A 16,091-nucleotide genomic window follows, 5' to 3' on the forward strand; every position below is an offset into this window, starting at 1 on the left:
TTGTCTGGTTATTTCATTATTTTTATAGTTTCACAATGTCCGTTGATCATTTTAAAACAAAAAATAATTATTTATTCCAGAATGGTTGGTTGTAGAAATGTAATTGATTACTTTACGTCTTTTAAAATGTACTTCAGTACAAGTAAAATTACTGATTTAGAAAGTACCCATAAAAGCAACTCAATTAAAGTAACATGAATACTAATAATTACAGTACAATACTGAACATTAATATAGCGTTAACTACACATTTCTGATTACACTTTTTTTTAACTCTAAATCAAAATACAGCTTATGTACAGTAAAAATACTGTAAATTATAGTTTTTTAAAATAATGAATTACTGCACATTGACTGTATTTTACCCATCAACATTAATTTCTATCACCATTTATCAACACCACCATTAAAGATAAAAACAAAAAAATAAGGTATACGGTAGTTAAATATCATGGTTTGTCAGCATATTCAAACATATCTAATATTGCATAACAAAAAGAAAACAATTTATTTGTCTATATTAAGTTCAACATTTTTTTACACAGCATGAAGCTTCTGGCTTTAAAAAAGATGGACCTCTGTGTGGTGTTTGTACATTTTTCCTTATTTAATAAGAAGGAGCTCCCGAATAGGTTGATTAAGCTGCAAAGAAATATTATACAAAGATAATATCATCCTCAGTAAAATAAGATTTGTTCCCAAAAAAAAAAAAAAAAGGTTTAAAATGTAAATGTTTTCTTTGGTAGAATCATCTAAAGATTTCATTTGGCTAAAGGAAAGGTTCCAGTTGAATAAATGGGATTAGACACAGAGTATGTGTGTATGTTGGTTGTTGTTTTCATGTAGGTCTGAGTCCTATCGTGAACATGAGGTAGGTGTAAAAAACAAAGCTGTTTTTGCTGAGTGTCAAAGCTGTGTGTCTAAATGTGATTACCATCACTGCTGCTGACCTCAAAGTGATTGTCGCTCTCCTCTAACAGAGCCAGAGCGAAAGGGTGAACGCGCCCTACTGACACACAACTGCACATGGAGGCTCCACAGCCCCACAGGCACGGGAACATAGCAGATCCTCAGTGGAGAAAGAAAGCAGATCGAAAAGTCAGGATATGATGGAGAGGCAGAGAAAGACAGCGTATGAAGGAGGAGATGAAGGACAGACACTGTAAAGTGAGGAAAGCAGGCCAAGGGATGGGTGGGGGAGGGGAAGCAAGGAGAGAAATCAGTATGGCGGGAAAGAGAGGAGAGGAGCAGGGCGGAGGCTGAGTGCAGAGAAGCAGACGGCTGAAGAAACAAGAAGAGAGGAGAGGCATGAATAGAGGGTAACTGTAACATCTTTATTAAAGATTTCCCTTAAAAAAGACAAATAATCTACCATTTATGTCACAAAAAATATGTTTTTTATTTACAATAAACACAAATAGGGTAAAGGAAGTGGCTCAATATTATTATAAGGCACAATTGTTTGTGTTTTTGATAATCATGGAAACAAAACTGTTATTTTATGAGTTACAGCAGTGTTTCTCATCCCCCCCTGTGTAGGACTACAACATTTGCTCAGAATACTGTGGAAAACAACAACTATAGAGCATAATGATGGAATGAATGAGGGTTAACACACATTTTAAAGAATCTCCTTTTGCAAATAAGTGGAATGAAACAATATTTAGTGCCTCCTGAATAGATGTATTTTTATAGTTTTTATCATTCACATGTCACTCTCTCCTGATGTGGGACCAAGACTGACCCTTGTATTTTCAGTTCATGTTATAATCAAAACAATCTCTATCATCATTTTGTCTGTTTTTTGTGTCATTTTGTGTGTTTTTGATGTCATTTTGTGTATTTTGTTGTTTTTTGTCTGACCTTTTTATTATTCAGGATATTTTTTTCTTATTTTGTTGGTTTTGTTGTTGTGTTTGTGTGTTGTTATTTAAATTATTCTCTCTCCCTCTCTGTGTGTGTGTTTGTTGTCGTTTGATCATTTCTTAAGTTGTTTTGCACGTTTCTCTGTTGTTTTTGTGTATTTTGGGGTGATCTCGCGTATTTTTCTCTTATTTAGTGTGTCTTTGAGGTATTACTAGTAATAGTAAGTATTTTTCTCTCTTAGATTGTGTTTTTGGTGTCATTTTGTGTTTTCTGTTGTTGTTTGTCTGACCTTTTTATTACTCAGTATATTTTTCTCTTATTTTGTGTGTTTTTGTTGCTGTTTTGTGAGTTGCTGGTAATATTTAGTACGATTATGAGTAGATTTTGAACAAAAAATAAACATTATAAAGCCCCATAATTTAATGCTTTCATTTGTTAATCCCCCCTCGCCCCCCCCACCCCTCCTCTCAAGTAGCCTCTGTAGTGCCATCGCGTACCCCCATTTAAGAAACACTGACTTACAGAATATAGCAGCGCGCCTTAGTCACCCTCTGCTACACTGAATACAGTTTAATGAGGGAACACTCTGTCACCTACTTAACTAAGACAACATACATAGACGCACTCAGGTCATTGCACAGTGAACACTTTACAGTGTAGACGTATGGCATGCAAACACAATTGCACAGATCTGCTGAGCCAGCCAAGCAAAGAGATAAAGTAAGCGAAGCGGGCAGCAGCCACACCCATGATGGAAAGAGGCAGCGCTGCAATATGATCAGTGATTTTTTTTTTTTAAAAAGTCAATCCATCAGCTGCAAAGTGTTGGAGGTGAGGTGATGACACAGTTGTGCAGCTACAACGTGATTATTCTGTAGTGAAATTCTCCTATTATTCAGCAAACATATCACCCTGCTGCATCTCCATCACTCACTTATTATAATCACATCTTTCCAGGGCATCTGCTGTCCTGGCACAGCTTAGCTCATAGCCTTACTGACTGCAACTGCACTGCAACACACAAGGTTCCACTCCCACTCTGCCTCACAAAGAAACATGTGCACATGAAATATTCACACACATAGACAACAGCGCAGGGATGCAGCCATTGCTTTCTAGTAGAACTCTGTAAAAGTGGAGAGACTGCAGCAGAGAAAGTGTTTTCAATCTCTCCAGCTTTAACTCTCAGTCCGAGCTGATCCCCCGCCTTTCTGCTTTCACACCCCACTTTAGCTGAGTGGTTATTTTCACATCCTGCTCCCTGCATTCACTGCAGGCTTATTTACTGAACATTTAGGAGGCAGAGATATCTCTTAGTTCTCCACAATGTAGGAAGTCTGTGGATGACCCAGTTATTTGGAAGTCAAAAGATTATCTTTATATAGTAAAATATCTAATTAGATGCTCTGCTATTCTCGCCTTTAGTGTTGCTTTAATATCTTTACAATCTGCTGCCTGCTTTACTGCATTCTGTCACCTAATCCACTGCTTTTTATCCAAATAAACCCATTTTCAATAAATACTGTAAGATTTCTGTAACATAGAGAACCACAAACCAATTCCCCTCCCCCTCCATGATTTCTCCCTCTCTCTGCATTCATCCTTTTTTCCAACAGACCTCTCAGTGTATGATAGTGTGCGAAAACCAATGGAGTCTGAGAGGTGGATCTCCTGTTGTGTTGCTATGGGCAACGCACAACGTCGACACAGAAAGAGTAGCGATGTCTACCATGCGCAGCTTCACATGTGATAAAATATGACCTACTTTTTTTGGCTGAATCTAAATGTATGATGGAAATGCCTGTTGTGCCTTTTCATATAACATAGACATTATTGTGGGGTTTTGTTTAAAGCTAAAGCCATAGGAATAGAGATCTAAGACGGCAATGAAATAAATGTCCATAACCCCACCTGACTGACTGCACATTGTGATTCACTGCACGCTCGCCTCAGGCTCTCTCTGCCCGCGTCTGTGTCTTAGCTCTAACCATCCATGACCCATTGAATCACCTTAGCCACATCAGAAAGCACAGAGCTCATGTAACTCTGTTAGCTGGTCATTTATTCTCGTCCCCATGTACAATATTCCCTTCATCTGATGCAAAATAAAAAGCAGAAAGAGTAAATAAAAGAGAAAAGCTCAGAAATAACTTTGTTGTTTAAATCATACACACAACAGCTATGTGTATAGAATTTATTCCACTATGCAATAATTGAATATATAAAGAGCAACATATCCACAGTTAAAAAAACATAGATTCAATAGAATCTGGGACTGCTGGAGCTAATGTCCTATTGATACTAAATAAAACACAAAGAAATGGAGGAAAAATAACCTTTGGATGCAGAGCATGAAGATTTTAATAAAAAGTACTTTAGTGTGCTATATATGTATTGATATATGCTTTTGTTTTATTTAACTGCCACAAACTTGTCCAAACAAAAAGGTTGAGAAACTGAGAAAAATAATGAAATTAATGTTTTTGTTAAATAATTGTCACCCTGAAAAAAAAAAAATAGAAATTTGGTCGGAAGATAAAGATGAATAAACATAATTACATTCATAATGTTTAACTTGTAAATTATTTTGTCTTTGAGACAACAAAATGTACAGTCACCTGTACCTGCACCAACTATAGACCAAGCCTTTTACTCAGATTTGTAAGGCTCATATCAGTAGCCCGCACTAACTATAACAACTTTAAATGAATTGTTTCCTATAAGCATCTGATGAATATCAAACATGTGTTCAATGTGGCTCTGACATGCAGATGACCTTTCTTACCTCCTCAGATGTTCTCCTCCTATCAGGTAGAACCAGGGTGTTAGCATGACTTCCAGGGACTATAGTAGATCCAATACTCATCCTGGGTCCAACCAACATGTAGCGTTTATCTCCTGATCTGTACTGGATGCTGTGACACAGTGTCCCATCATAGTTTGGCTCCTGCAGATATTTAGAAGTATAGTCTGTGGATTTGGAGCACTGCATTGCAATCAGCACGATGATGCTGATGACAAAAAGCAGTGAAACTGCTCCCAGAGTGATCATCAGGTAAAAAGTCACATCACTGTCTTCATCATCTTTAGCTGCACTTTGAACATCAGAGGCTGCAAAAGCCTCTTTGGGCTCCACCACTTTGACCATCACAGTAGCTGTTGCTGACAGTGACACGTTGCCATTGTCTTTGACCAGTATGAGCAGTTTGTGCTCAGCCTCGTCTGTCTCTGTGAATGAGCGAAGTGTTCTGATCTGTCCTGTATAGCGGTCCAAACCAAACAGACTGTGGTCACTCACTTCCTGCAGTGAGAAGAGCAGCCAGCCGTTATATCCTATATCAGCGTCATAGGCTCGGACTTTGGTCACCAAGTGTCCTGCGTGGACATTGCGGGGAATCTCCTCAACACCTTCAGCAGAGCCGTTGGAGCTGACTGGATACAGGATGACTGGAGCGTTGTCGTTCTGATCCAGAATGAACACGTGGACTGTGACGTTGCTGCTCAGTGATGGAGTTCCAGAATCTGTGGCAACAACTTGGAACTGGAACGTTTTCACAGCCTCAAAGTCAAAACTCTTCAGAGCAACAATGTCTCCAGTTTCTGAGTTTATGCTCAGGAATGTTGTCAGTTTTTTGTGTCGATCACCATCTCTCACTATTTTATAAGATATAAGCGCATTATCACCCTCGTCCCTGTCTTTCGCACTTACAGAAAATAAGGAGCCACCTGCAACATTGTTCTCTTGTACATAAAAACTATATGGATTTGTTGAAAACACTGGACAGTTGTCATTCACATCTGACACTGACACACTTATTGTTTTATGAGATGACAGTGTTTTTTCCCCTGCATCTTTTGCAACTATGGTTACATCATACTTGGACACATGCTCTCTGTCCAGCACTGATTTGGTAACTAAAGAGTACATATTTTCCTGTAATGATGGCGTTAATGTAAAAGGCACATCTTCACTGATAGAACAAATGACTTTGCCATTTACACCTGAATCCTTGTCATTCACACTTATCAATGCTACTGTCCTCCCCGGTTTTGAGTCTTCAGGAACTGCACTTGAAAAAGATGTTACTTCAATCTCGGGTTCATTGTCATTCAAGTCAAGAATTTTTATCATGACACTTTTTTCTGTTGAAAAGGGGACTTGGCCTTTATCAGATGCTTTAATATCAATCTCATATCTGTCTTTAGCTTCAAAATCCAGCTGTCCTTTAACAATAATCTCACCAGTAATTGCATTAACATCAAATATTTTACGTAGTCTGTTGTTTACATTTTGCCCAAAGGAATAAACCACCTCCCCATTTAAACCATCATCTAAATCAGTGGCATTTACCTGTATGATCGTTGTGCCAACAGCTGAATTTTCCTCAATTACAGCTGTGTATGATTCCTTAGAAAAAATAGGCATATTATCATTTACATCCAAAACATGTATTAATATTCTAACAGTTCCTGATCTGGCTGGTTTCCCTCCATCAACGGCTGTCAGCTGTAACCTGTGACTGCTCGCAGCTTCTTTATCCAGCGCTTTGTGCAGAAACAACACGGGGATTTTACCATCCTCGCCTCTGTCTTTAACTTCCAACCTAAAATGCTCATTTTGACTGAGCTTGTATTGTTGGATAGAAAACACGTCGCTGTCCGGGTCGCGCGCACCTGGAAGCTGAAACCGCGCCCCGGGTGAAGTAGACTCGGAGATTTCTAAATGGGTTTCGTTGTCGGTGAAGGTGGGAGCGTGATCGTTCACATCTAAGATCTGCACACTGACGTAGTGCACCTCCAGCGGGTTTTCCAGCACCGTCTTAACGTTAAGAACGCAGGTAGAAATCCGCTCGCACACCTCCTCCCGGTCTATTATGCGATTTACGTGTAAGATTCCATCATTGAGGTAAAACAGAGGCTCACTTGATCCAGACACGATGCGAAATCCCCTCGCGTTCACAGCACCGACATCCACACCTAAATCTTTAGCCGCATTTCCAACAACGGTACCGACCGACAGCTCCTCTGGAATGGAGTATCGTAGCTGCGCTGAGGCAAGATCCAAAGTGAGACCCAGAGAAACCATCAGGACCACCATGGTGCGCTCCAGCCACGCACCGCCTCTGCGCTGCGCCATGGCGCGGACTCCAAAAGGAACAAAGCAACTATGGTGTTGGTAGTCAGCCGTCCAAAAAGCATCCACCACGAATCCAAAGGCAGATGAACTATAGTAATGTCACTAAAGCAACACCATCACTGGAGGAGAAGATGAAGAATGAAGAAACACCTCAGAGCTCCAGCGCACAGTGTCTGAATGTGTGACGTCAGAGCGGTTCAGCGGAAAGGAGCTCATCATATTCGTAGGCAGTGACACCACGTGAGCTGAACTTAAAGTGCAGATACATTTTCACTGACTATTGAATATTAAAGCTGGGCGATATACCAAAACTCATATGTCGATATTTTTTCTGAAAATACGATATACATCTCAACAATTTTAATTCAAATGAAATCTCAATTCAGGGTTAAATTTGCTGATGCAAGATGCCACACAGAAACATTTATTAATAAACAGCTTTTTCCCATAAGATACAGCATGTGTGAGTGAGTTGTTTAGATCAGTATTTCTCAAATAGAGGTACGTGTACCCTTAGGGGTACGCGATGGCACTGCAGAGGGTACTTGAGAGAGGGAGAGAGATTGGAAAATGATCAAATAAAGTGTCAGTCTTGGTCCCACCCCAGGCGTGAGATAACCGGATATGATAATATATATATATATATATATATATATATATATATATATATCTGAGCTCAAACATGATCAAAAACTAATTCAAGGAAAAAAAAAATGTCTTTGGGGTCGCCAGAAATAGTTGTTATCAAAATGGGGTCACGATCCAAAAAAGGTGAGGAACCAATGCAATAAATACTGTTTCTTTCCACTTAGTTACAAAATGAGATTCTTTAAAATGTGTTATCACTTGTTCATTCCATCATCATGCTCTATAGTTCTTTTTAAATATTCTAAGCAAAATGTTGTCGTCAGACTATAGGGGTACTGTGATTCAGGAATAAGAGAAAGAGGGTACTTGAGCAAAAAAAAAAAAAAAAAAAAAAAAATTGAAAACCACTGGTTTAGATGAAGGTCTGGGTTAGGAGGACGCACTAGGAAACTGTGTTTTATAATGCTGTACTGAGAAGTAGTGAAAGCAGCAACTTCTAAAACAAGTGTTCAAAACAAAATCAGCTTTATATATATATATATATATATATATATATATATATATATATATATATATATATATATATATATATATATATATATATATACATATATTGCTATAGGCAATATTGTAGTTTTCTATATCGCCAAAATAGAAACTCAATATATCTTGAATCTGGATATATCGCCCAGCCCTAATAAATACGTCACTTTAAAGCAGTGGCTGCCAAACTTTTTGTCCCTTGTACCTCTTTTGCATTTTTGTCAAATCATGTGTACCCCCCTCATATCATTACTACCCTATCCATAATTTCAGATGCTTTTTGATTTGTGGAACAGCGGGCTCTCCTAAACCCCTAAATGTGTCTCGAACATTGGTTCCCTAAGGCTTAATCTACAAGATCAAAACAATGAGTGCATGGTAGTTAAAGTGGAATTTTGTTTTATTTATTTTTTAAATATCATGCAACTTTTATGTGATTACTTTAATAGTATGTAAATACAGTATTCTATGTAAATGTAGCTAATTATTGTCTCTTATTGTCAGAAGTGTGATAAAATGGTCTCTACAGCAAAAATTAATTCTGTTTCAATAAGAGAAAATATAGTACTTCATTGAGCAAAGGTAATGTTGGTTTGTGGTATATTTGGCCAAAAAATACCCTAAAACACTTCTCGTATATTTTGAAAATAATTGTTATACCTTTTTGAATACCCCCTGCAATATGCTTTAGTACCCCCGGGGGTGCATGTGCCCCTTTTTGGAAACTGCACTGCTTTAAAGGCATTAGACATTAAAAAATATATTTTAAAAATACAATAAACAGCAAGTGCTACTCAGAGGTGAAAGTAACAGATTACAAGTAAAGTTACTGTAATTGAGTTGATTTTATGGGTACTTGTTCCTTATTTAGTATATTTCTTAATATGTAATTTTTTAAATTGGGGCTTTCACCTTTAATTGGCCATGTAATGTTATTACATTAATGGAATTTGTCCTCTGCATTTAACCCATCCCTGAGGAGCAGTGGGCAGCCATTTTGCGGCGCCTGGGGAGCAGTTCGGGGTTAAGGGACTTGCTCAACATCCCACAGTGATGCCCCAGGTGAGGCTTGAACCAGCAACCCTCCGATTACAAGCCCAGCGTCTTTAACCACTAGGCGACCACTCCTACTTCTACTTGCTACACTTTAAAATAATTTAAGTAATTCGCTACATTTCTAAACCCTAACCGTTACACAGTAAATTATTTTTTATTTTTTTGCTTTAAAATGATCAACGGACATTGTGAAACTACAAAAAATGAAATGACAGACAGACAACAAACAAATGTATCACATCATAGCCAACCAATCAGATTAAATGTAATGCATTGAATGTTGGTTATCGTTATAGAGTTGATAAATGTAGCTATACTTAGAGCCTCAGAATTTTTTCTATTTTGAATTTATTTATTGGTGTTATTTTTTATTTTTTAAACTGTACATGTTGGCAAACCTTTTATTTTATACAGATGCCTTTGCGGAAAATAACTTATGTTCCAATTGTGCAAGATTTGATTTCTTCCTTTTTAGGTTTATACATGAGATGTTTACTGTATGCAAGGGAACTGAAACAAGATTTATGATTAAAAATGAACGTGGGGGTCAAAATAATATATTGACTTTTAATTTATGTACCATTTAATTGAGCTACTTTTTACTAGTATTTTATGTATGACTTACTTGTACTTGAGTACAATTTCAATTAAGTAACAGTACTTCTACTTGAGTAGGATATATTAGTACTTTTTACACTTCTGATTATACTTCAGTGAAAGTACAAATACTCCTTCTTAAAATCTACTCCAATATAAGTAAAAGTAGCTCAGTCAAAAATATTGCTTAAGTAAAAGTACTTCAGTATTTACCTTTTTTTTTTTTTAAATGAAAAGAGCACAGGGCAGAATTTGTGAAAAAATAAACATTTATTTGAAGTCTTTTAATGCTGATGAACAGTTCAAATCAAAAATAATGAGCCCACACACATCTCCCTAATGCCTTGGCTGTGTGATTCGTTATGTATTGCATTTTGTGGTCCGAATTTCCCACGCAGTCCTGCGGACGTGACGTCAAATGACGCTGAATGTGCATCCTCGGAGGCCTTTATACTGGATAAAGACAAGTGTGATGGACATAACTATAGTTTGGTTTTGCGGAGGCATGCGCAGAGGTCTTACAGTAAACAGTCAAATGAACAGTGAGTAAATAAATAAAAGTGTCACAGCATCAGCTGCACTGCTAGAAAGAGGGCAAGTGTCCCCTCTGTAGTGATCGCTGAGATCACTACGCGCGCCCAGTACAAGACGAAACCTCGTCTGTCGTGGTAGCATTTCAGAGCGTGGTGGAGGCCGCAAGATGTTTATTATTAATGTCAACTTAACCACTAGGAAAGAGTGTATCATCTTTTTCCTGCAGTCTGTGCCTTCTCCTCACCCTCCAAGGGCTCTCTTTTCTGTTTCAGGTGTCTTGATGTTGGAGCTGTCGGTTCCTGATGGGTGGTTTGCAACTCAACTAGTCTGGAACACTCGGATGGACTATCCTACTATCCTGTCTGTTCATTCTTCTGTTCACTAACCCCAACCAGTCGAAGTGGATGGCTGCCACCTCTGAACCTGGTTCTACTGGAGATTTCTTCCCACTGTCGCTAAATGCTTGTTCATGTGGATCTTGTTGGGTTCTTCCTTTTTTACTATGGACTTTATATTTTGTTCAGCGCTTTGAGATGACTTTGTTGTATTTTGCGCTATATAAATGAAGTTGAATTGAACTGAATAGTTCAGTTAGTTACCCTCATGCCACGATGCTCCTTTAAGTATTGAATGTAGTTAAAAATCTGCAACATCATTTTCATCATTATAATTGCAAATAAGAGAATACTGAAATGTTCACATGAACAAAGAGCTGTTCAATAGCTACAACATTACACAAATAAAGCTAATTCTGAGTTTAAAAAAATACTTAGTAACAAGGGCATCCAAAAATAGTGGAGTAAAAAAAATGCATTATTCATCTTTTAAATGTAGTGGAGTGAAAGTAAGAAATATCCTGCAAAGGTAATACTCAAGCAAAGTACAGATAATTGAAAATACTACAGTACTTCTGTTTGTCTTTGCAAACATGCCTGTGTTCATACGCATCTGTATGCGTACCTGTGTGTGAGCGGGTGTGTGTGTGTGTGTTTGTGTGTGTGTTAAACACTGACACAAGAGTTGCTACAAATCTGTGCACAAGTGCCCCAATCCACTAAATTATTTCTTTTCAATAATCATTCATTCAGTGCGGGTCAAATATCATCCAAAAAAGTTAATGGTTGCATTACCAACCCTCCCATTATCAGACAACCTTATCTTCCATGCAAACTAAATATCACTCTATGGATAAAATAATTCAACACCTCCAATCACATCTAATTCGCTCATTTATCTTACCTCCTCAGATGTTCTCCTCCTATCAGGTAGAACCAGTGTGTTAGCATGACTTCCAGGGACTATAGTAGATCCAATACTCATCCTGGGTCCAACCAACATGTAGCGTTTATCTCCTGATCTGTACTGGATGCTGTGACACAGTGTCCCATCATAGTTTGGCTCCTGCAGATATTTAGAAGTATAGTCTGTGGATTTGGAGCACTGCATTGCAATCAGCACGATGATGCTGATGACAAAAAGCAGTGAAACTGCTCCCAGAGTGATCATCAGGTAAAAAGTCACATCACTGTCTTCATCATCTTTAGCTGCACTTTGAACATCAGAGGCTGCAAAAGCCTCTTTGGGCTCCACCACTTTGACCATCACAGTAGCTGTTGCTGACAGTGACACGTTGCCATTGTCTTTGACCAGTATGAGCAGTTTGTGCTCAGCCTCGTCTGTCTCTGTGAATGAGCGAAGTGTTCTGATCTGTCCTGTATAGCGGTCCAAACCAAACAGACTGTGGTCACTCACTTCCTGCAGTGAGAAGAGCAGCCAGCCGTTATATCCTATATCAGCGTCATAGGCTCGGACTTTGGTCACCAAGTGTCCTGCGTGGACATTGCGGGGAATCTCCTCCACACCTTCAGCAGAGCCGTTGGAGCTGACTGGATACAGGATGACTGGAGCGTTGTCGTTCTGATCCAGAATGAACACGTGGACTGTGACGTTGCTGCTCAGTGATGGAGTTCCAGAATCTGTGGCAACAACTTGGAACTGGAACATTTTCACAGCCTCAAAGTCAAAACTCTTCAGAGCAACAATGTCTCCAGTTTCTGAATTAATATTAAAAAACAAACCAACATTCCCCGCCTTGCTGTCCATGGGAATGTGATAAAGTATTTGTGCATTTTCCCCTTCATCAGGATCAGACGCTTTAACTGAAAACATTGGTACAGACAAACCATTGTTTTCTGTTATGTAAAAAACATATGGAGTATTGAAAAACTGTGGTCGGTTATCATTTACATCGGACACCAATACTGAAATTGTCTTTTCTGATGACATGGGAGGTACACCAGCATCCTGTGCCACAACTGTAAGTTGATATAATGACGTGTCTTCTCTGTTCAGTTGAGAGTTGGTCACTACAGCATACATATTATCTTGCAAAAATGGAGATATCGAAAAAGGAACGTTCTCGCGTATAAGGCAGGAAACTTTACCATTGGGTCCTGAATCCCAATCATTAATACTGATTAAAGCTACAGTTGTTCCAATTCTACAGTCCTCAGGAACAGATTTAGAATAGGATGTAACCTCAATTTCAGGAGAGTTATCGTTTATGTCTAAAATTTTTATAATGACTGTTTTATCAGTGGACAGAGGTATCATGCCCTTATCTGATGCTCGGACGTCAATTTCAAAATGTTTGTACTTTTCATAATCAATTTCACCCGCCACTGTAATCACACCTGTCTTCGAGTCGACAAAAAACAGTTTCTGCACATTCACATCCACTTCTTTGCCAAATGAGTAAACAATTTCCCCGTTTGCGCCTTCATCTGAATCTGTCGCATTAACTTGAACCACCCGCGTCCCAAAGGCTGCATTTTCACTCAGCACGACTGCGTGCGCATCTTGAGAGAAAACAGGCGTGTTGTCGTTTACATCTAACACAGCAACGTGAACTTCTGTTGTTCCAGACCTCGCTGGCTTCCCACCGTCCACTGCAGTCAGCAGAAGCCTGTGTTCCGTCTTAACCTCTCTATCGAGCTGCTTCTGTAAAACCAGAAATGGCGTTTTGCGGTCCTCGCCCCTTTCTTTCACCTCAAGTCGAAAGTGATCATTTTGACTGAGTTTGTATTGCTGAATTGAAAACTGACCACCGTCCGGGTCCCGTGCGGGTTGGAGCTGAAACCGAGCTCCCGGTGACGTGGATTCAAATATTTCAAATCGCTTTTCTTTGTCTGGAAACACCGGAGAGTTGTCGTTTACATCCAGCACTTCAATCGACACGTAATGGATTTCCAGAGGGTTTTCAAGCACAGTTTTAAGATTGATAGTACAAGCGTGGCCATGTTCACATATTTCTTCCCTGTCCACTCTCCTAGCGACGGACAGGAATCCGGTGTCTGGATTTAAATGAAATAACGGCTCCGATGAGCCGCCAACGATGCGGTAGTGCCTCTCTTTCAGCACGCCTTTGTCAATGCCCAGGTCCCTTGCTATATTTCCAACCACAGTGCCTTCTTTTACTTCTTCAGAGATGGAGTACCTGATCTGAGCTGATGCTGTGCGTAAAAACATCACCAAAGCGACAGCGAACGCAACGCACCTCCATCGCTTCATCCACGCCCGCACTCCGCTTTGTCCCATTATGTCCAGACCAAAAAAATCCAAAACACTAATAATAAAAAGGATGGAAAAATAATTCAGATTTAATCCATTTTAAACAGCGCTTCATTGCAGGCTCAGTGCGACGAAGAAAAAGAGCTGCTTTGTGGCAAAGCCCCGCACACGAAAAAGACTGGGTGGATCAACCCAGGATGACGATACAACTACACAAACCATATTTGTTCCTACACTGGCACCATGTGATGCACATAGCCATTGCACTTCTGTTTATTTAATAATTTGAGTTATAGTAACTTTAATAAACCGTAATAGTTTTTATTTTTTATTTTATTTTTTTTTTAATAAGAAAACAATATTTAAATTTTAATTAAACCTCACAAGTTACCCTAAAAATAAAGTTAATGTGTCACAAATAATATAGACTGTACATTATAAGACAGTGTTGTTAGATTGTACCTTAAAATATATAGTATAACATATTTAAAAATGTACCTAATGACCGTGAACGTACCAGTGAAAGCTTTATACATTAACACAGTTGTGTTTCGCACACACAAACTACACAAAATCATCTTCCAACTCAGTAAACAGAAAAAAAATGTCCTCATGCTCCTAAACCGGAACACTGATACACCCATTTACCCTCTACTGCAAGAAGTTACATAAACTTTTGTATAAAACTACAATTCAATAATCAGCGGATAAATAAAAATGTTTTCTTTTAATATAAAGAAAGCCGTTTAGGAAATTAAATATATGTATTAGTAGTAAAAACATTAAACAAAACATTTCCATTATTTTGTGTATATATATATATATATAAATAAAAATATATTCAGACTTTCATATGTATATATTTAATTTTCTAAATGGCTCGCCATAATTTATATATAATAAATCATGAAGCAGATGATGCCAATGACAATGCAAATATTACACCAAAATGCAAGATGCATTTCAAATTGCATTAACTAAAAAGCATATCCATGCAAAACAAAAATAATTCTTAAGATATTTTATTTGCTCATAAAAGTATTTAAAATACAAACCAACACCCACATTTATTAAAAGATGCTGAGTACTTTGAATATTTATATCATGTCAAAGACTATTAAGTAGAAAACTAAATCAAACAAAGCCGAGTTTAATGGTGTATAGCAAACAATAAAAACCCAACATAAATATTGTTTCAAAGTCTTAAAAAAGTCTGAACTAAATAATCTCTCAGTAAACAATATCTGGAAGATGATAATATAAAACCTGAAATCCACCAGAGAATTAGTAACATGTCCTCAAAGCAGATTTGTTAGCATGAAATGGAATTTTAAAAATTGAGCAAAAGGTGCATTACTGAAACTACCACTATAAGATTTGAACACTACTTTCTGTCCAACACTGAATAAGCACAATTCTGGTTTACAGGGGATTTAGGTTAAAATATAGAAATTTCACGTTGAAATACTGTAAGCAGCAGAATTCAGCACCGCGGACAGCGACACCTTTAAGGCGCATAACCCTTGGAACCTTCTCTGCCTGTTTCTGTCAGAGAAATGCATGTCTAAACACGAGAGAAAGAGAAAAACAAACTGTGTATAGCAGTGGTTCTCAAAGTGTGGTCCCCCACCCAAAGCACAGACACATTTTAAGTTAACCTTAATGTGTGTGTTTTTAGTTGTTCACACATTTTAAAACATATATTTCAATATTAAAAGGCCTATATTGCTTTTGAACATGACAACATTTTAATCATTTTTGAGGTGAACCTCTCTTCAGGTGACAGAGTCTCAACCACGATGCCAACTGAGACAAAAAAAAAGACAACAGAAACACACTGTCCCTTTAAACATCGACTGACTGTAGACTATAGACCTTTTGATTTGTAAACAATGTGACGTATTTTGTTGGGCCTGGAAGCAAAACCACAGTCTTTGTTTTTCTGAGCACGAGTGTCCGCTGGAATCCTATAAAACTTTAATCTACATCCAGTAATGTTATTCCTACTATTCTGGCACCCAAACACACAACAAGACAACATTCTAAAGCTGTACCAGTACTAGCCTCCACAGCATTTCCTGTTTTTGCCTCCAGCCACGTCACAAGTGACGTGAACCATTAAGTGGTCTATAGTTCACACATTTGTGGATGTTGAGGGGCAGGACAGACTTACAAAAATGTGATAACTTACGAGGTTCAT

At 38.2% G+C, this 16,091-nt stretch overlaps 1 protein-coding gene across 7 annotated transcripts in view; it reads right to left on the reverse strand.

Annotated features, from left to right (window-relative positions):
- Positions 1-16,091, reverse strand: part of LOC114470587 (protocadherin alpha-C2-like) — a 171,065-nt gene that overhangs the window by 120,454 nt on the left and 34,520 nt on the right. Inside the window, exon 1 of one of the 7 annotated variants that reach the window (XM_028458844.1) lies at positions 11,561-14,036. The exons of 3 other annotated variants lie outside the window; for them this stretch is intronic. In XM_028458844.1, coding sequence (XP_028314645.1) covers positions 11,561-13,918 — 2,358 coding nt within the window. In that variant the 5' untranslated portion in view covers positions 13,919-14,036. Of the gene's footprint in view, positions 1-4,651; positions 7,096-11,560; positions 14,046-16,091 lie in introns of those variants that run through there. 3 more of the 7 variants (XM_028458846.1, XM_028458848.1, XM_028458849.1) reach the window with 3 other exon arrangements.

This window comes from Gouania willdenowi, chromosome 10 (assembly GCF_900634775.1).
Source record: "Gouania willdenowi chromosome 10, fGouWil2.1, whole genome shotgun sequence".
Classification (NCBI taxonomy): domain Eukaryota; kingdom Metazoa; phylum Chordata; class Actinopteri; order Blenniiformes; family Gobiesocidae; genus Gouania; species Gouania willdenowi.